The sequence below is a fragment of the Anomalospiza imberbis genome, chromosome Z (genome assembly GCF_031753505.1).
Source record: "Anomalospiza imberbis isolate Cuckoo-Finch-1a 21T00152 chromosome Z, ASM3175350v1, whole genome shotgun sequence".
Lineage (NCBI taxonomy): Eukaryota > Metazoa > Chordata > Aves > Passeriformes > Viduidae > Anomalospiza > Anomalospiza imberbis.
Genome location: NC_089721.1, coordinates 448,850 through 468,485, shown reverse-complemented (window position 1 = coordinate 468,485; position 19,636 = coordinate 448,850). Strand labels below are relative to the sequence as shown.

The window sequence follows — 19,636 nt, the reverse complement described above, 5'->3', positions numbered from 1 at the left end:
CCGCCGCCGGCCGCCTCGCAGGTAATTACAGCGTGTTACGCTTAATTGCAGATGATCGTGGAATCGCTTCCGTTGGAAAGCACCTCCGAGATCATCGAGTCCGACCTGTCACCCGATCCCCACCTTGTCACCCAGCGGAACCACCTCCTTGGACACGTCCAGGGATGGGCACTCCAACACCTCCCTGGGCAGTTCTGATTCCTGACCTCCCTGTCCATGGGGAAATCCCTTCTGATGTCCAACCTGACCCTGACCTGATGCAGCGGAGATCTGTAAACCTCCTCGAGGGGGTTGTGGAGGGTCGCACCTCTGAAGTTGTGCACAACCCGTGGCTGACCCAGCGCTGCCCCTAATTCCAAGCTTTGGCTTCCCTGGACACAGATGGAGATGAGCAGGAGCAGCTTGCAGCCCATCTGTTTGAAACCTGCAAGCATTTGGATACTCTCATTTTCCTACACAGCAGACAGGAAAAACACGGGGATAAAAGGGCTAAAAAGTCTGCAACCATATATTGCTCACTAATGGGAAGAACTGATCCCTCCGTGGGCTGCAGTGAACAAATATCAGTCTCGGTGATGCAGCACCATGGATGCTGCAAGAACAGACAGGAGGACAGATCCATGGTTTACTCTGATAATACAAAATAGTTAAAACCACGCACAAATATCCTAGAATCCCAGAATGGTTTGGATTGGAAGGGACATTAAAGCCCATCCAGTCCCACGCCCTGCCATGGGCAGGGACACCTTCCACTGTCCCAGGGTGCTCCAAGCCCCGTCCAGCCTGGTCTGGGACACTTCCAAGGATCCAGGGGCAGCCAGAGCTGCTCTGGACACCCTGTGCCAGGGTCTGCCCACCCTCCCAGCCAGGAATCTGGACCTCCAAGCTACACCACAAAACCAACTCTCCAGAGATCTGATGGTTGAAATGCACCTTGAGGTATGATTTATCTGTATAATTGCTCCAGTGGAACCATCCCGGCTGTCAGGCAGAAGACAGACAGGGAAGCCAGTGAAAATATTTTGTGTACAAATAAAATTTGCCGTATGTCTTCAGGGACACATTTAAAGTTCTGTAAATATTCTAGAAGAAAAAAATGTTATCCTTTGAAGACTCCCATTTTTCATTTAAAATAATCTCTCGACTACTTTCTCTACATAATTCCAACGATTTAATAAATCTATAAATCAAGAGAACATGCAATGTTGTCTTTAAAAAGAGCCTAGGGTTTTGCTGTATTTTCTCCCTTTGCCATTGACTTCCCTCATCTAAGTCTCATTTAAGGCCAAGGGAAGGGATTCTGCCCCTCTGGCCCTGGGCTCAGCTGAGACCCCACCTGCAGAGCTGCCCCAGCCCTGGCTCCAACAGCACAAGGACGTGGAGCTGCTGGAGCCAGCCCAGAGGAGGCCACGGAGCTGCTGCCAGGGCTGGAGCCCCTCTGCTCTGGAGCCAGCCTGGCACAGCTGGGGCTGTGCAGCTGCACAAGAGAAGGCTCCAGGGAGAGCTCAGAGCCCCTGCCAGGGCCTCAAGGGGCTCCAGGAGAGCTGCAGAGGGACTGGGGACAAGGCATGCAGGGACAGCACACAGGCAGTGGCTGCCACTGCCAGAGGGCAGGCACAGATGGGATATTGGGAACCAGGAATTGCTGGCTGGGAGGGTGGGCAGGCCCTGGCACAGGGTGCCCAGAGCAGCTGGGGCTGCCCCTGCATCCCTGGCAGTGTCCAAGGCCAGGCTGGATGGGCTTGGAGCCGCCTGGGACAGTGGGAGGTGTCCCTGCCCATGGCAGAAGTGGAAGTGGATGGGCTTTAATGTCCCTTCCAACCCAAACCCTTCTGGGTTTCTGTGATTTACACACATGCACAATGGGTGGCATTTCCTCTCCTTTTCTCCACTCATTTACAGTGGCTCTCAGGGCCATAACACTCCACACTCAGTGAGTTTCTAATTAGCTGCCAATATTTCAGCACCTCTGAAATCAAGTTATAACTTCTAAAAACTCCAGTGTCATAAGTAAAAGTGATTCTTCTAATTTCTGTTTATAAACTACTTAGAAATGTTTCTATTGGATGGAAGTATATATTGAAAGGGGTTATTTTTTGCATTCCCATTTTTGACCAAGAGCCACAATTTCTTCAAAAGTGTTTATTTCACAAATTTTTTTATCCCCAGCTGAATATTACAGTGACTATTACAAGCATTTTCTTATAAACAAATGTGTCGTTTACAGATTTGTTCAAAATGGAAAAATATTTTATAAGCAGTAGTATTTCATCTACAGTATTCTCTCATGTATATCATTTAACTCTGACAGCAGCTATACCTTCTGCTCCTTAAGGTAATGACACTTCACACCACAAAAAAAAATATCCCCAAAGATTTCAATATAGTAGCACTTTTAAAATATACTTCTTTTCTTCTGATTTAAAATTAATCTGAGAGTCTTTGTCCACTGGCATTCACACCTTGAAATAATTTGGATACTCATCAGGGCTTTGTCTTGAGAATTGTTTTACTTAACATCTACCTTGCTAGAATTTCTTTCAGAAAAAAAAAAAAAAGATCAATTTATGACTGTAATATATATGTGAATCAATAAAGTTTGAGGAAAAAGCTTCATGGAAGTTCATGCAATTAATTTTAATTAGGTTCTATTTATATGCAATGATAAAATGCTAATGTTTCAGTTAATGGTCTGAAAGATTAAGTTTGCACAATTTTCTTAATTTACTATTAAAAATGCAGGAGAACAATCATTCTTTAAAGTGCAGCTTTTTAATTTGCACCTTTTGCAAATCACACAAACGAGGAATTATGTCCTGCAAAGACTTCAGTGTTTAAGTTGCAGGGTGATGAAAAGCAGGCACTGTGCTTAAAACATGCCCATACTTTGGTACTGTTTCACAAATACGAAGAAATTCTTGTAGATCCAGTGGAATAAACTGCATAAGCAAAAAAATGTTTGCAATGTAAGAGTGTAAAAATTCAATCTTGAGGTCTAATGTTCTTTTTCTACAGTCACCTACAGCAGCTTTATCAGATAAGCAACCTCAGCTACAAAATGCCAATTTGGGAAAAAAAAAAAAAAAAGGAATTAAAAAGGAACTTTCTGATGAAAATGAAACATGGACATTGTCCAGGATGCTTCTTGTAGGTCAGCCAGCATATGCCTCAACTCATATTTGAAGTGTTGGTTCTGTAATGCTGGTGATTTGGGCATTTTGATGGTTTAATTTATTTTATTTTATTCCCAATAGTGCTTTTCTGACATATAAGCCATCATATTTGCAAAAATCACTGTGGGTCACTATTGTTTGGGTTTTTTTCCCCCAAGAACTTCAAAGTGTTTTTGCAGACCTCCTCAATGCAAGATTTTATGAGTAGGCTTTTATATCCATAGACAACTTTTTCTATGACAGAATAATAAAAATATTCAACTGTTTTAATGCTTATTTCAGAGAAAGAGTGGTTGAGTTAAACAGCTGAAGGCACGGGTGGGAAAATGCTAAACGTAATAATCAATATTTAAAAATAAAGACAGATCTGGAGAAGAGCCAGCTTTCTCTATGCCATGGTTTGTGTTCATTTTGCTTTTTAAATAAGGGAGTGTAATTCTGAGGAAAGAAGGCATGATTGAGCATAGCATTTTAACTAAATTAACATTCAAAACCAAATTTTATAAAGTACTAACAGAAAATATAACATATATTAAAGGTATTTTGTACAGAGTTCTCTTCCAGATGGATCTCAGTGGATATACTACATGATCACAGATCAAGATGTTAAATTACAGTTCCCATCTATACATACTAAGAGTTTTAAAGAAAGAACATATAAATTACAATCCTGAAAGTGCCAGTGAAGGACCATTATCCCCTAGAAGACCATTAAGCACATTTTACAGAGGTAATCTGCAACAAAGTCACTGCAGAAGAAGATTCTGCAGCAACCTGTCCCTTAGTCTGAGTGATAAGCATAGATTTAATCAATGCATTGGGAATTGTACTCCAAATAATTTACATCAGAAAGAGGTAGAGACCTGAACTGCCTGAAAGTGCTGACCTAACATGAATCCTGAGCAACAGCTCTCTGTTTAAACCACCTAACAGAAAGGCTAAATCCTGCTTTAAATTATTTATTCTTAAACCACAATGACTGTTGGAGCGTGGAAAGAAGGGAGAGGCGACAACTACCAAAATTCAGAGCACTGCAAGGACATTCACTGTGAAAAGAGGTAGGTGAAAACAAATAAAGATACTGTGGGTGAGTGGGTGGCAGGGCTTGCTGGGCATGGGCAGCAGACTGGTGGCATTACCCTCATTGTATAGCCAGGGGAGATGAAGGCACTGCTGAAGACACAGCAGAGGTGACTGCCCAAGTACTGCAGTTTGGGGACAGTCCTGGCTCTTTACAAGCAAAATATCTGTAATTCGATGGGTGATGGTTAAGGGGGGAAAAATTACTTTTTAGCCTGAAGTCTGTCCTTCAGTGGTAACAGTTGCTCTGAACTATAGTCTCAGTTTGAATCAAGGTATTTACCCACTGGCATAGACTGATACAATTCTACACAGCACTCAACAGTTTCTTTTAAAATGTGCTTTTTTGGATAGTCATATACATATATAGTACATACAGGACTATTGCAGTTTGTATATACACCAATTATATACATGATGTCTAATCACAACACGCTCCTTGCCTAGAAAGGAAACTGCAGCAGACAGGAGTTAGTGTATCTTCAAGAAACTTCACATTCTACTGTCAATCTCTGAGCAGAGAGCCTACCTGGTCATAAATTTGCTGTTTGGATTTACACCAGCTAAAAAGAGTCAGATGGAGAGAGTGGATTTTTCTTAGAAAGCTTTTAGTCATGACGGAGCGGCGGACCACGGAAGGAGCCACAAAAGCAGGTGAGTTAAGACTGATTTAGACAAGACTATTGTGGAAGGGGAGAGGGCAGAGTGCTGGCAGGCACACATCCTGACTGCAGTTTGGCACGTCGTGCAATGGCAGAAGCATCCCCATGCTGAGCAGTCGTGGAGCAGCACTGGCCCTCAGGAACCCACCTCCTCCCCTGCCCCACAGACACGGAGAGCTCAGCGTCTGCTGGCAAGGACCAAAATAAAACCAGTGGCTGGTCTCCTCCAACATCTGTGTGGTCAGGTCAGAGGGTTGGTTTGGTTTAGTTTTTAAGTCTGATTAAAAAAAAAACTAACAGAATCTGAACTGAAAGCAATTATTCATTTAAGGTTGTTGTAGTTTGTGTTTACTCTTAAAAGAAATGGCTTACATTTCTAACATAACACCTGACAGCTTTTTTTTTTTTTGTTTTGTTTTGTTTTTGTTTTTTACTTTTTTTTTTGGTGTTAGAACATTTCATCTCTTTTAGAACTTTTTTAATTTTTAAAATATTCTTCATTTTTCTTCATTTATCCAAGCTGTGTATTTGCATGATTCATAATGTTTTGGATGGCTACTGAACTTTCCATGGACAGCTACAGCTAGGATTAACCCACTGAACACAGGGCTGGATGATTAAGCTGGGTTCCTTAGTATGATTTATGTATGGGATTCTGACACTGGCCATGTAAGAGGTCCAAGAACCTTGACATCCACTGGATTAAAGTGTTTGACACTCGAAAGCACAAGAAAGCCAACAGCAGGGATCAGGATGATGCTATACTAGAAGCAGAAGGCTTAAGGCAGTCTTTGCATAATGATTATTTGATTAGGACAAAAACTTTGCTAATGTAAATTTGGTAATGTAAGAAAGTCCAACAGAACAAATTCCTGCCAATTTATCTAAACTTCCATGAAGCAGATGCACTGAATGCATTTAGGAGGAGCAACAGCATTTCTCAAACATACAATTTTGTGACAAATTCCACATCAGTGGAAACAAGAAGCATCCCAGCCCTTTTACCTTTATGGTGTGATAAATACATGCCTTCTGCAATTTACCTTTTCAATTCACTATCATGAATGCAGTTACCAGTAAGAACTGGAGGCAGAACTACATGTTCTTTTATTCATACACATGAAACCACCTGCTAGTAGACAAATGACACATCCTTCAAGGCAGCACAAGTGTCTCAAATTTTGTTTTTGTCATAGACACCTATGAAAATCAAAATGAGCTGTCTCCCACTTCCTGGCTTTTCGAGATGATTATGGGCTTTGAAGTATGTCAACATAAAATCAAGCAGTAAAAAATCCATTTTTCAAGTATACTTATTTCTGAGCTGCAAATTACCAAAAAAAAAAAAAAAATCACATACAGACCAGTGTCTTTTTTAGTGTACATTTTAGCATCCATTTGTTACTGTGTACTGGTTCTTCCATAAGCCTTTTTGGTCCGTATTTAAAGAGCTCTTGAATTCTTTTTGTGATTTTTTTTCTTTTGTTGCTGGAAGTCTCTGGGTGTGAGAGGTGAGCTTAATTCTACTTTCTTCAGACTTTATTAAGGAAATCCAAGTTGAGAGAAGCAGGGAGATGAATGGAGTCCATGGTGATGGCAGATGGGTTGAATGGGAACAGAACAGGGAATTTGTGCTTGAAGTCTAGCAGCAGCTGTGGAGGGTTATTCCGTTCTTGCAGCTGCTTCTGTTGGGTGTGGGAGAAGAAAACAAATTTAGCATCAGTTGTTGCCTTTTCTTGTTGTGTTTAACACCATCAAAGGTTTGAGAATGTGCATCATTTTATATAGGTACTGCAGAAAACAGTGAGAACTATTTTGTTCTCTTCTGCAGCACCTTTCCTTCTGAGCAAGTATTGACAGGAACTTCTTTACAGACTGTAGGAAACACTCTTTCAGGAGAACCTGGTTACATTTTCTACACGACCACAAAGATACAGGACCTGGAAATAAGATGAACCCCTTGGCACAGCAAAACCAGGACTACGTGATATCAGCAGGACGACCTTTGATTCAGCTGCTCAAGCATGGTGATATGTTCTGGGGGTACTGAACACATGCCCTTCCTTTTCCTCCCTGGTCCTTGTGAGTATTAAAAAGTGTTTGGCTTTAATTTGTTTATTTTTCCTTTAGTTGCCAATTTCTACCTCCTGTCTGAGAAGTAACTCAATTTCACCAACGCTTTGTTGACTCCTGCAACCTCAATCCTCAGTCGTGTTGCTACTGAAGAGCTGAAGTAGCTGAGCTTGGGATTTGGCTGCTTATTGCCCTCTGTGATTAACAGCCTGGTTTTCCCTGCAGCTGTGTGCTGCAAGTGTGTGTGCACACACAGGGCACTGAATTCAGGACAACCTGCACAGCATGGCTTTTATAAAATGCCTGAGTTAGCAGTGATTTAATACAGATGCCACTAGAACTACAGAGATGTCATTTGTGCCCTCCAATTGACAGCCCTTTAAATTTACCTGTATGTTTCGTATGAAAGCTACTGTCACACGTTCTTCAAACTCATTCACAGGAGTGTAGAGATTAAGTATCTTTACAATCTGTTAAAAAGAAAACATGGTTACAGTAGTGAGAAGCCAGACTTCTCCAGAACACAAAGCACCAGCAGCAGCTTGTCATGATATGGCCACAACAAGTCTACCATGACAAAACAGAGAAAAGAAGCAGCTGAAGTATCACCCTGGTGTTTTTCTTTACCTGCTGTAAGGTACTGCAAGATCTATGGACCTATCAAAATCACTTCTTATGGGAACATCTGTAAATTGGCAACAGACTTGGGGAACAGATTTATACAGGGACTCAACTTGGTTGGCACATGGTGACATGGATGACTTCTGATGTCACCTCTACAACACTTCTCTTGATGCTCCCTCACTCCTGCTCCTCCCCTCAGCTTTTCTCAAAAAAGCATGTTCAGGGCAGGGTGATGCAGATACATTAGAAAGGTTCTCCAAGAACCCCTGGAAATCAGCTCACACCTCCCACTTCTCCCTCCTACAGTATTATCAAATTAAGGACAGGGAATCCAGTGGTAAAAAATGTGAGTTTATATCCTCCTGAAATGGAGTCTCAAAGTTCAAGGTCATATCCAGCCAGCCTAGGTTGGTACTTCTAAACTTCCTGCCCCAAATAGAAATCCTTGGTGGGCATCCTGCAGACACAGCCAGTTTAAGAGCTGGCAAAGGACAATAGGTGTGGGAATCCTTAAATTCAGAGAGTTTTGGGAAAGCTGCAAAAGGCAGGCCTCAGAGACAGCAGAACTGCAATTAGAGCTAGGCGGGTTTAAAATGCCAAGAATCTTACACAACAAACTCCTTGGGGCTGGGTTTCATCTCTGCACATTTCTGGAGCTCCAGTGCCATCAGAGGCACTGTAAGAGAGGGGCCACCACTGTGACCACTTCTGGGAGCGGCCAAGATGTAACATCAGTCCCAAAAAGCACAAGCTGTGCCCACTGAAGGAATGTCACACTGAAGAGCTGGCAGCAGGAGACCACTCTTTCCCACTCCTCAGTTACCTGTGCTGTAAGCCCCTGCCCTGCTCCCTACCTGCTGGGTCGTGAGCGATGTGCACAAGGAGCAGATGGCCTCAGCATCCTCTGTGGTTTTCTTTTTCAGCTGCAGGAGCTGTGCTGCATGAATCAAGGGCTCCAAAGTTTTTGCTGCTCCACTCTGCTGCAGATTCTTCCCATGCAGCCATTCCTCCATCTGGCTGATGTTAAACCTGGATAAGCAACCGAGACAAGATGTGAGTTCAGAGGTAAGTAGTAGTATCTTCAAAACTCCTCTTTGGGGCTCAAGGTATGTTGCAGTGCTGGTGTATGTGGCTTTTTATGATGCATATTTGTGATACACACAGCAAGAAACAATCAGACCAAAGCTTAGTACTTAACAACTCAGAGTAAAATATATACTCCAAGTACTTTACAAATAGATCAACCATGTAACAGCCAAACAACACAAGGGAGGTGCTTTTCTACAGCATTCAGATTCCTCCAAGTTTCAACAATTAAAATGAAGTTTTTAACCAGCTTTTAAATGCTAACAAGATCCTGCAAGGTACCCAGATACCTTTGAGAATATCTACACAGAAAATGCTTTTGCTGTGCTCACTCTCCTCGAGGGGAACACAGAAAGATCCAGTGTGGGAAGGGGAGAGGGTGGCAAAGGGAAGATTTAACTAATTTGCACTGGGAAGTACACTTTTTTTTTTCCTATTTTCCATCAATTTATAACATTAACAAATCTTCCCTAAGCAGGCACAGCTCTGCCCAAGCCCCAGCCCCACCTCAGCTGCATGCCCATGCTCCATGAGCAGATATCCTTCCTCAGCAGGAGGTTGTTCAGGGCGATGGCATTGATCATGTAGAAAAGCTGCTTGAACACCTGCTGGACGATCTCTGGGTCCAGGCCCTGGTCACACATGGTGCTGTGGAATGTGTTCAGCTGGCGAATCATTTCATCCAAGCTGTAGGAGATGTCACTAGTGTTGGAGGAGTATTTCCTGTAACCCACCGGTTTGACACTGGAAAGCCCTTGGATACTCTCATTTTCCAGCACAGCAGACACTGAAAAGAGGGGGGGAAATGGGTTAAAAAGCCTGCATCCATCTATCTGTCACTAAAGGGAATAACTGATCCCTCCTTGGGCTGCAATGAGCACGTATCAGTCTCAGTGATGCAGCACCATGGATGCTGCGAGAACCGATAGCAGGACAGATCCCTGAATGCTGGTTTACTCTGATAATATGAAATAGTTAAAAAACACACAAATATCATAGAACTATGCAAGGGTTTGGCTTGGAAGAGACCTTAAAGGCCGTTTATGTCAAACACCCCTGCCATGGGCAGGGACACCTTCCACCGTCCCAGGCTGCTCCAAGCCCCGTCCAGCCTGGCCTGGGACACTTCCAGGGATGGGGCATTCCTCAGATGAATCCTCAGGGATTTGGATGAAGAGGTAACTTGTCTCATACCTTCTCTCACCCTTGAAAAACAAGGTCTTTATGAGTCTTTTTTGCCTTCCCAATCCTCTCCTCTCTTATAATGTACATTTCCATCCATAAAAAGATTAACCACAAACCTGGTCTGGAGGAGAAAGCAGACCCACCAGCACAACCTCACCTCTTCCACTGCCTCCCCAATAGAAATAAAAGAGATATCTTCTGGAGTGAGAGGGAAAACCCTCATCCCTATTAGCTCCTATCTATGGGGGAAGATAAAAACTCTCTGGGTAATGCTGGCACTGTGCAAAGGTCTGGAAACCAGCTGGAGCAGAAAATCTGGGCCAAGAAACACCCTGCTGAAGGGCAGCTGTGAGCTCACCAATCATGGGCTGCAGAATGACCTCTGCAATGTTGATGAGCTGCTGGTAGATCTGGATGGAGAGGTGGCCCAGGACTTGGCGGTACTCGGTCAGGTCGAAGTTCTTCAGGCAATGCTCATTCTGCTTTGCCGTGTTTTGGGTCATGAAACGCTGAAAAGGAGATTAAAACACCCAGGCTCATCATCCCACCCACTGACAGTCCATCAAAAACACTGCATTAAACCCCCCCATGCACCCTTACAGTGCAGTATACCAAAATATGTTACCGAAGTACATTCTAGAAAAGATCAAAACTCATAAATCACCTTTGAGTCACCCAGGCATTTGTTCATAAATTATTACTAGAGGACTACCTTTTGAAGAAAATCATTGAACAACCTGTTTTTCATCTTATCCTTAGCAAGGATCTGCACACTGCAACATATAGGAGTAGAAAATTACATTTCAGGCCCTCTGAAACTACTTTTTTAGCTACATGCTTCTCCCTTTGGGCTCCAACTGTTTATGGGGAATAAAATATTTTGAAATAAAGATTCTAGAAAACTGGAAAAAAAATTATAACTGCATGTTATGTGCTTTGACAACATTTTAAATTGTTCTGAAATTCATAAATCTCCTGAAATAAATGAATTTGTTGCCTGTCTTTTGCTGATAGCGCTAATCTATAATCCTGCATTTGGCTGCTGTATGCCCTCTGTTCTGGGCCCAGATATTGATACCAGTTTTAGTGGCAGAAGACAATGAGATGTTTTAATTAACACAGATCCTTTAATTGCCTGTTCATTTGGTCTTACTTGGTGTAAAAATAAAAACTTTGAAACTGGTTTTTTTTTTTTTTTTGGCTGCTGACTGGCAAAATGAAAAAATACAACATGTACCAATTTGAGTTGATTTCACCATTTCCCCATTTTCCCAACTAATCAAAGGCCAAAATGCTCTTCAGGTGACAGGACTGCATGTGGGTTGGGATTTTTTTTTAAACCTTTCCTTAAAAATAGGCTGGATTTAAAACTAAAGATAACAGCATCTTGCAAACTGCTCTGAAGTATTTCTCCCATCTATATTTTTCACCAAATTGCCAACAGAATTTGCAAACAGCTGGTTAATTTAACACAGTAAATCATGGAAAAGACTGTGTATTAACCCAGCTGGTTTTCTGGAGAGTATTTTCTTTAAATGCAGTATTATTATCCAGACAGAAGAGGGCAAACAAGAGCAAAACTGCTAGAAAGTATTCTCTAAAATTTTTTAAATTTAACTTTTAATTTTAATCTTCAAAATCCAGTGCTGAGGTTTTACAGACAAACCATTATCTTTTGAATTACCTGAATAGTTCATTTAATTTTATGATTTTTTTCCTTACAGTTTGAATGCTCAATATATCTAAATAAATATCTAAAGACTAAAAAAAAAAAACAGTATTTGGGTCTGTTGAAAATTTTAATATGCAGAATATATAGCTATAAGGGTGGCAGTGTGCAATGTTCCAGGAGAACTGTGATAATCCCATTCTTTTGAAAGGGATCAGCTTTAATAAAACTTATTCCAAGCTATGAAATATTGTTTAATGAAAAGCTGTGGGACAAAATAAAACCAGGAGAACCGCCTTCAAAATGGACCACCAGAAAGAGCATAGAGAGGCTGGCACAGCTGGGGCTGTGCAGCTGCACAAGAGAAGGCTCCAGGGAGAGCTCAGAGCCCCTGCCAGGGCCTCAAGGGGCTCCAGGAGAGCTGCAGAGGGACTGGGGACAAGGCATGCAGGGACAGCACACAGGCAGTGGCTGCCACTGCCAGAGGGCAGGCACAGATGGGATATTGGGAACCAGGAATTGCTGGCTGGGAGGGTGGGCAGGCCCTGGCACAGGGTGCCCAGAGCAGCTGGGGCTGCCCCTGCATCCCTGGCAGTGTCCAAGGCCAGGTCGGACAGGGCTTGGAGCACCCTGGGACAGTGGAAGGTGTCCCTGCCCATGGCAGAAGTGGAATGGGATGGGATTTAAGGTCCCTTCCAACCCAGCCCCTTCTGTGCTTTTAGGAGCTTTTCCGGGAAAAGCTAGCCGTGCTAGACCCAGATTAACCAGGAGGGCAGTCTGAGCGGCCCCATCCCACAGCCAGAGGGAAGCCCCCGGTGCCAGGGGGAGGCAGGACCCTCCCTCGGGGATGCCAGCCCCCAGGCCGGGCTCTCACCTCTTCCCCGCTGTACTGCTTGAGACAGTGCACCAGGCGGCACGTGTTCGCCAGCCAGAACGATGTCATCTCAAAGTCATCCGGGTTCTTCTGCAGAGACCAAGTGATAACACGTGAGATGCCCCCCTCCCTTTCAGTGGGGGGTGATGGCATCACAAAACTAACCAATTTTGAGTTTCCCCACCCATAATTAGGCAGCTTTCCCTCTGCAGCTGGGCAATATTAGCTGTTCTTCCCTGTAAAGTTTTTTTTAACCTCTAATTGCAAACAATTTTATTGCTAAATTCCCAATTCTCCTCACTCTTCTAAAAAGGGAGGCTCTGAGAGCAAATTGGCTTGAAAATCACTGTGAGAGCTGAGTGTCACACACTTGGACATGGTTATTACCATCTGACAGCCTCTCATCCCCAAGACAAGAGCAAATGGACACCTGCCTTCAGCACTTTCTTAATGCCGTTGATGATGGAGGTGAGCAAGGAGTGCGCCTTCTGGTCATCACTGATGTAATCTGTGTGTCTGATGCACATGTAGAGGATGTAAGCAGGAAGGCAGGGAACAGTAGCAGACACTGTCTGAGGCTTGAGATCTGGAAGATTTGACAATTAAAAAAATGAAAGATTTCGCAAAAAAAAAGCAAACTTAAATTTCCCCAATTGACAAGTGAAGCAGAGAAAGCCAGAGCTGGAGTGCACCCAGATAAACCCCTCTCCCTTCAGGCCTGGGGAAAATGATATTTTGGCTCTGCAATTTGCATCCCTCTCTGCAGAGTGGACCCAGAGCCAGAGGTTCAGCTGCAGGACAGAGGGACCTGCCCCAGACCCTCAGCACTCAGGCTTGGAAGGGCAGCCCTGCCTGCACTGATGTTTGTGACAGCTGCCCATTTCTCCTTATAGATGCACAGTGAAGCCAGAGCTTCTCTACCTTGTAAAACTCTACCCAGCAGCACACAAACCACCTTAGAACAGCTCCCTGAAGTTTTCCGGAATACCTCGCACAATAAATCCTCTCCCTGAATTAAATCACTCCTTCCCTCAAGATACAGAATCCTAATGGCAGCTATGGGCATTTGGAGCCTCTAAAGAACAAGCTTGTCTGATTAGGACAACTTCAGTGCCCACAGAAATGGGCTAGCACTGCTCTGTGAACACTTTTTGGATCCTCACTGGGCTCTGCTGGGGTTAGAGCTGTAGTGAATACCAACACCTTGCCAGGGAAGCCTGACTTCTGAAACAGCACTGAGTGAGGGGGGATGCTGCAGCAACTCTGGCCAGCCTATGCAGTGCAGAAGAGCTCACAAGTTCATTATCTGTTGTCTGTTATTACCTCATAAACCAAGCTTTGTTCCACTGCTGTGCCAGATCCCAGGGATCTGTCCTTCTGCCACCCCCTCCCCATCTATCACCTCATATGAAGCTCAGCAAGTTACTGCCTGCTCTAAAAACTGTAGCCTTACTTTGTGTTTCCCATTTTTTGCTATCCTTGAGGGATTGTGTCCAGTCTGGTCTATCTGCTTAATGCAGCACTACTTTACTTACCCAAACTGCCATCACCACAAACAAGGGATTAATTGAGAAGATCTATTTGTCTTAACCTTAATTTTTTAATCTCAAGTTTACAAACTCTCCCAGGCACAAGAAGGGGTAGCCAGGCAGAGAAGCAGAGCAAGTTCCCCACCTGTAATGAGGTTTCGAATGAGGAGTGGCTCATCTTCTTTGTGATATTCCAGCATGCCCTGAAAATCCTTCTCTTTCCTCTGGACAGCAACCTGCATGTTCTGCTCGCACAGCCTCTTCTCCACTGGCACCTTTGTTTGGGATGCTGTGAAGAGAAAAGATTATCAACACCTGGCTGGCACCTGGATATCAACAACTATTCAGGCCCTCCACTGGCCTTAGTGCAGACACCAAGTCAAAAAGTTATTTCCCAATAATGTCATCAGCTTTGACAGACATATAAAAATATGAACAATCAGGTCCTGGATTACCAGTCCACAGAGCTCTGACTCTGAATGAAAGAAAAAGTGCAAAACTTGAACTTAGAACAGGAAAAAAATGAAGCCATTTTTTATTTTCCAAGAGACCACAGGCTAGAAGGTAGCAACCCTAGTGAATGATTTTCACAGAGCCAGGCAAAAAGCAGGCAGGGAATGCCTTCTTCTGTCTGCCTGCAAAGCTGCAAACCACAGTGGCACATTGCTGAAGTGTAATAAAGCAGAAGAGACCAGCATGCAAATACTGCAGCAAGCAGCGTGCAAATCACACTGACAGAGAGCAGCTGGGTGAGCCATGGAAACCCTCCAGTTATTCAGCTTAATTTCAGTTAATGCCTGGTTTCCAGAAATTAACTCATGAGAATGGGGCTCTGTGATTAATCACGGCTTCTCCAGAGAACAGGAAGTGCTTTCTATATAACACAGATTCCACATTCAAGGTGCTTTCTCATTAAGCAGAATATACATACACATTTTGATACTAAATGTTTATAATCCCCCCTTCAGAAATGACAGATCAGAACATTTTCCTGCTGGCTGCTGGGCTCCTTTCTATATCTCTTCCTGGGTCACTGCATTGACTGCAATGACAGCAGAAAAGTTTCCTGAAATATCCTCCAAACCCTGCCACAGGGTCAGTGTCAGCTCAGTGCCTGCTGCTAGTTCAGTGACACAACAAGCAAAATCTTATTCTCATAGAAAGAAAAAGAGAGAAAAAAAAAAAAAAAACCCGAACCCTGCAGCTCTCCAAGACTGGCCAAAGAAGTAAAATCCAAGTGAGCTCCCCCAACCCAGTTCTCCCAATGCACAAGTCACCTTCAAAATCTTGGATTTTCTTTATGTAAATCTTCAGGTGCTTCTTCAGCTTCTTTTCATTCTTTTCCAACTTTTCCAGCAATTCTTTAAGATCCTGAAAGACAGAAGATACATTTAAAAGAACTCCCAACATTAAACACAAGAACAACTCATTTGGGGTGAGTTAGAGGCTGGAGTCTGGCCTGTGCATCACCTAGGCATGGTATGAGCATCTCAATGGAAGAGGAGCACCACCCACAGCATTTAATCCTGGCTGTTAATCACTTTTACACAGTTTTATTTAGATACTGGAGTTGTTGATAAAAGGCAAAAACTCAGGAGGTGCCAATATTCCCTCCAGGCTTTGCACACAGATACAAAAGGGGAGAAAGGGAAGATTTATAATCATCCAGGCCAACTTTTTGGAGTGGCAACTGCCTTTCCACACTTCCAATAAAAGCAGGTAAGATGAAAGACCTGTGCTGCCTCTGTGCCTAACAGAGTAGAAGGGTCCCCAGTGATCTGATTTGGAAGGCAGTGCCACAAAGTAAACAGGCTTTAAAAAGCATTTAAAAAAATTAAAAATAAAGCATCAGTGTAGTCACAAAAGTCATACAGCCATGGGCCATCAGCTCAAGTCCAAGTGCCAACACTCCCAAATGCACCAGTGGAAGATGCTGATGGATTCTGCAGAGTTTAGGAGGGGTGAACGAGATCCTAGTGCCCTTCCCTCCATATTATGCTTCATATCTCTTTCTCTCTAACAATATTTTTGCCCTCTTTCTGTGTTCTCAGCACAGCCTCTTACCAGGTTTTCATTGGTCAGACGTGTAATTTCTTGCTGAAGTCCAGACTCCACCTGGATTTCTGGAGAGAGCTGCAGAGTTTGCAGGTATGCCTGCTGCTGCTTCTCCAGCTCCTTTTGCATTAAATCCACCTGGTTTTTCAGAGCTTCCATCTCCTCCTCATGCTCCCTTCTCTGGTCCTGGAGCTGTGCTTCCAGCAGCCTGAGAACAGGACAACACTGATCAGTCTGTGATGTCAGCATGACAGTAGCAACCACCATTTGAGTTTAGATCCTTCAAAATCAGCCCACTTGGGAGATATTCTGTCAACCTCCCTATAAAACTGACAAACAAGAAGCTATTATTGCCACATTAGTCTGTTATTTGCTATACTGCAGATGAAATACTTTTGAAATGAAGAGATATGAAATCAAATGTTGGGATTTTTAAAAAATAAATCCCCAAGCACCCTTTTTTATTTAACTGCATCAAACACCCAGGTTCCTTTACTTGCAAAGAGCAAATACATGGCAAGAAAGTAACACAGATCAACACCTGCAGGTTTTGTTTTCAAAAGCTCACCTCGAAGGACATTTGTTCCTGTGCTCCTTTCCTGTCAAACATAAATTCTCACTCTTGAAAACTGCCATTTGCTAAGCCAGAATTCCTTTTTTAAATCCAGTGGGAAAATGGTTAATCACTGAGATGTTAACTGCAGACACCTGTGCTGATGGTGATGGTGACAAACCTGGCAGGTGACATGGTAGCTGATTTTAAGTGTCCCCTACCCTCTGCTACATGGAAATCTCCCTTCAGCCCACCAGCTCTTGCCAGAAGATTGAAGTGACTCCAGAAGGTATGAGGACTCTGAGAGAGGGCCTGCAAGCCAGAAACTACAAAGTGTAGTCCCAGATTATACAGGACCATGGTGGCCCCAAGGGGACTACCAAGCCCCTGCCCCTGCTGCAGCCCACGGATGTGCCTGGTCAGAGCTATGGGTCACCTCACACCCAGCTCAGGGCCTTCTGACACTGCATGCAAACAGCAATCCTCAAAGATGAGGAGGATTCTGCTGTTGACAGCTCCACACTGATCCAGGATGTGCACAGACACAGAGCCACAACTCGCTCTGGTCCACTGGGAAATTGATTGTGATCCACACCTGTCAACTGTTTCCCTACAGGAACAACTATGCATGGAATTTTTTTGTTGTTGTTTTGGAATTTTTCTATAATAAATTTATAAAAGAGTGCATGCTTTCAGGGAAGATTCCTGCATGAAAAGTACTAATCATCCCCAGGTTGTTTTGTGTGGTTGTTTTTGTTGCCTTTAGAAAATTTAACAACACAGTCTCTACCCCCACATCCCTGCACAAAACAGAAAAGCATGTTTTCCACCTATAGAAACGTGAGCAATAATGCCGTCAGCCTCATAATCCTGTCAGGAGTTATATTCTTAATAGGTTTGGAAAATACAGACCCACCATGAAATAAGTATTAAGTACTTAATTTTCTTTTTATTTCTTCATACTGGGATTAGTTGGGATTCAGTCTGGATTATTCATGAGACACCCTTAGAAGAACATGCTCCTTCTATGAACCTGGGTTCCTACTTTGATTGGAAAAAACAAATGAAATAATCTCTGTTATTTCTTCCTGTTACTGTCTGGTTTCATTCTGATACCTCTAGATGTGACCACTTTAGACTACTTTATACAAAATACTTAAATTTTTAATTTCCTTAATGTCCTTAAAACTTTAATAAAATCATAAATATTGGAGCCCCATAACCACCAAGCACGGGGGTGATGCAGGACAAGAATCCAGGAGGGATATTTGCCCAGCAGAGCAGGACCTGGGGAGGACTGTGGAATGATGGCACCCTGTGTCCACCACGTGCCTTTCTCACCCACAGACAAGACATGTGTGGGAGCACAAAATCCCCAGGATCGTGCAAAGGTGACAGCTCTGGGACACAAGAACAGACCCTCCCCTTCCAACAGGTCAAGGATTGGGTGGAAACATTTCTGAGAGGTGACATGTCTTAGTGCAATTTGGGAGAAAAAAAATAAAATGGGAGGGTTTTTTTGTCGTCTTGGAGATCCCAGCTTCCCAACGCCTTCATCACCCAATTTTTCATTGCTGTCACATAATCCTTACTGGATCACAGCTCAGGCACTGGTGACAACAGCCACCAACAGCAACAGCCAGCTGGAACCATGACTCCTCTGAAAATTACAGGAAGGTCTCGATTCCTGCAGTTTGGAAATCCTACCTCCAGCTGCTCCCAGACAGGACAGCGGGCCCTGTCCAGGACCACATGGCAATAGCAGAGCAAGAGAAAGAAACAAGAGGGCAAGGGAAAGGGAGGAGAAGGGAGAAGCAGCACTGGGAGAAACAGAAAGTGTTTGACCTGGCAACTTGCTTTAAACCTTGATAAGCCAAGCCGAGCTCTCCATCTTCATTGAGATAGCCCCAGTCCTCAGTCTTGCTAGAAATAAAGGACAGAAAAAGGAAACAAGAGGACAGAGAAAGACAAAAGGTCAGTTGAAAGAGAAGGGGAAAAGGTACAGAACCCTAATTTATTTCATTAAATATTATTTTTTTAGAGCACACTTTCATTGCATTGCATTTCTTTTTCCACCACAGGGAAGGAGAGCCCTGCCCTGGTTGTGCCCTGTATGACATTTTAAAAACAAGTTTCTCCATTTCTTTCCCACTGCAGCAGCTCCCACTGGTCTAAAATAAATTCTTCTCCTTCTACTTCAGCCAAAGGTTTCCTCAGCATTTGACTCAAACACAACAGTCTTTCCTCAGAGCAACCTTTGGTCCAAACACCACATGCATCCACACAAGATCAATCTCCTCTGTATATATCCAGGCAGAATAATGGCCAGGAAAGTCTCATCTCACTTTAATACTTTTAGCAGTTGGCTTTTTTAGTTTCCAATCTGCTGATTGTTTGGCATTTTTTCCCCAAGTTGTATGAGGCAAGAAGCTGATTTATCTTCTTTAATGAGGAGCTGGACACATAACAAATTAGTGAAGTAAGCTGGTCAACTTGACCAGAAACACTTGTTACAGCAAGATTTTATGTGGCTTTGATGTGAGTTAGAAAAAAGTGTTTGTTTTATGCAATAACAAATTAAAAAGTAAGCAAGGAAACCATCAAACTTAATATATTATTATATTAAAAAAAAAAAAAAACCAACACAAAAAGTAGAAATCCAAACACACATTTTGAAAAGAACTGTAGCAGATGCCATTCCCTGGCAAGGGAATCTCTGCATATTCCAGTGGCAAGGCACAACACACAAACATTCATGAGCAAATTTTCACACGAGGAAAGCAGTGAGAAATGTGGTGTTGCAGCACTGCCTTGAAGGGGTTCTGGAGGTGCCTCACCACCACACACAGCTCATGCATCCCTCCCATGCTCCCATGCCAGTGCTCGAGCACAGCACTTCTCAAAACCAGCAAATATTTCAGGCACTGACACTTGCAAAGATCATCTGTTAGAGCCACATGTATGAATTTAAATTAAAACCTTGTTGCTATCCCATATGTAGCAGGTTTCCAAAAGGGTCTGCAGGCTGACAGATACAGGGAGGTTTATTGGTCTCATTTGCATGAATTTGTTA

At 43.3% G+C, this 19,636-nt stretch overlaps 1 protein-coding gene across 1 annotated transcript in view; it reads right to left on the bottom strand.

Annotated features, from left to right (window-relative positions):
• Window positions 1-2,127: 2,127 nt before the first annotated feature.
• MYO5B (myosin VB) overlaps window positions 2,128-19,636 on the bottom strand; it is a 147,008-nt gene continuing 129,499 nt past the window's right edge. Inside the window, exons 30-40 of the mRNA XM_068176078.1 lie at window positions 18,409-18,486; window positions 16,020-16,218; window positions 15,233-15,326; window positions 14,101-14,244; window positions 12,861-13,012; window positions 12,427-12,516; window positions 10,242-10,392; window positions 9,206-9,485; window positions 8,467-8,641; window positions 7,378-7,458; window positions 2,128-6,600 (exon numbers count right to left, since the gene is read on the bottom strand). Of these exons, the coding sequence (XP_068032179.1) occupies window positions 6,448-6,600; window positions 7,378-7,458; window positions 8,467-8,641; window positions 9,206-9,485; window positions 10,242-10,392; window positions 12,427-12,516; window positions 12,861-13,012; window positions 14,101-14,244; window positions 15,233-15,326; window positions 16,020-16,218; window positions 18,409-18,486 (1,597 nt within the window). The 3' untranslated portion in view covers window positions 2,128-6,447. The remainder of the gene's footprint in view (window positions 6,601-7,377; window positions 7,459-8,466; window positions 8,642-9,205; window positions 9,486-10,241; window positions 10,393-12,426; window positions 12,517-12,860; window positions 13,013-14,100; window positions 14,245-15,232; window positions 15,327-16,019; window positions 16,219-18,408; window positions 18,487-19,636) is intronic.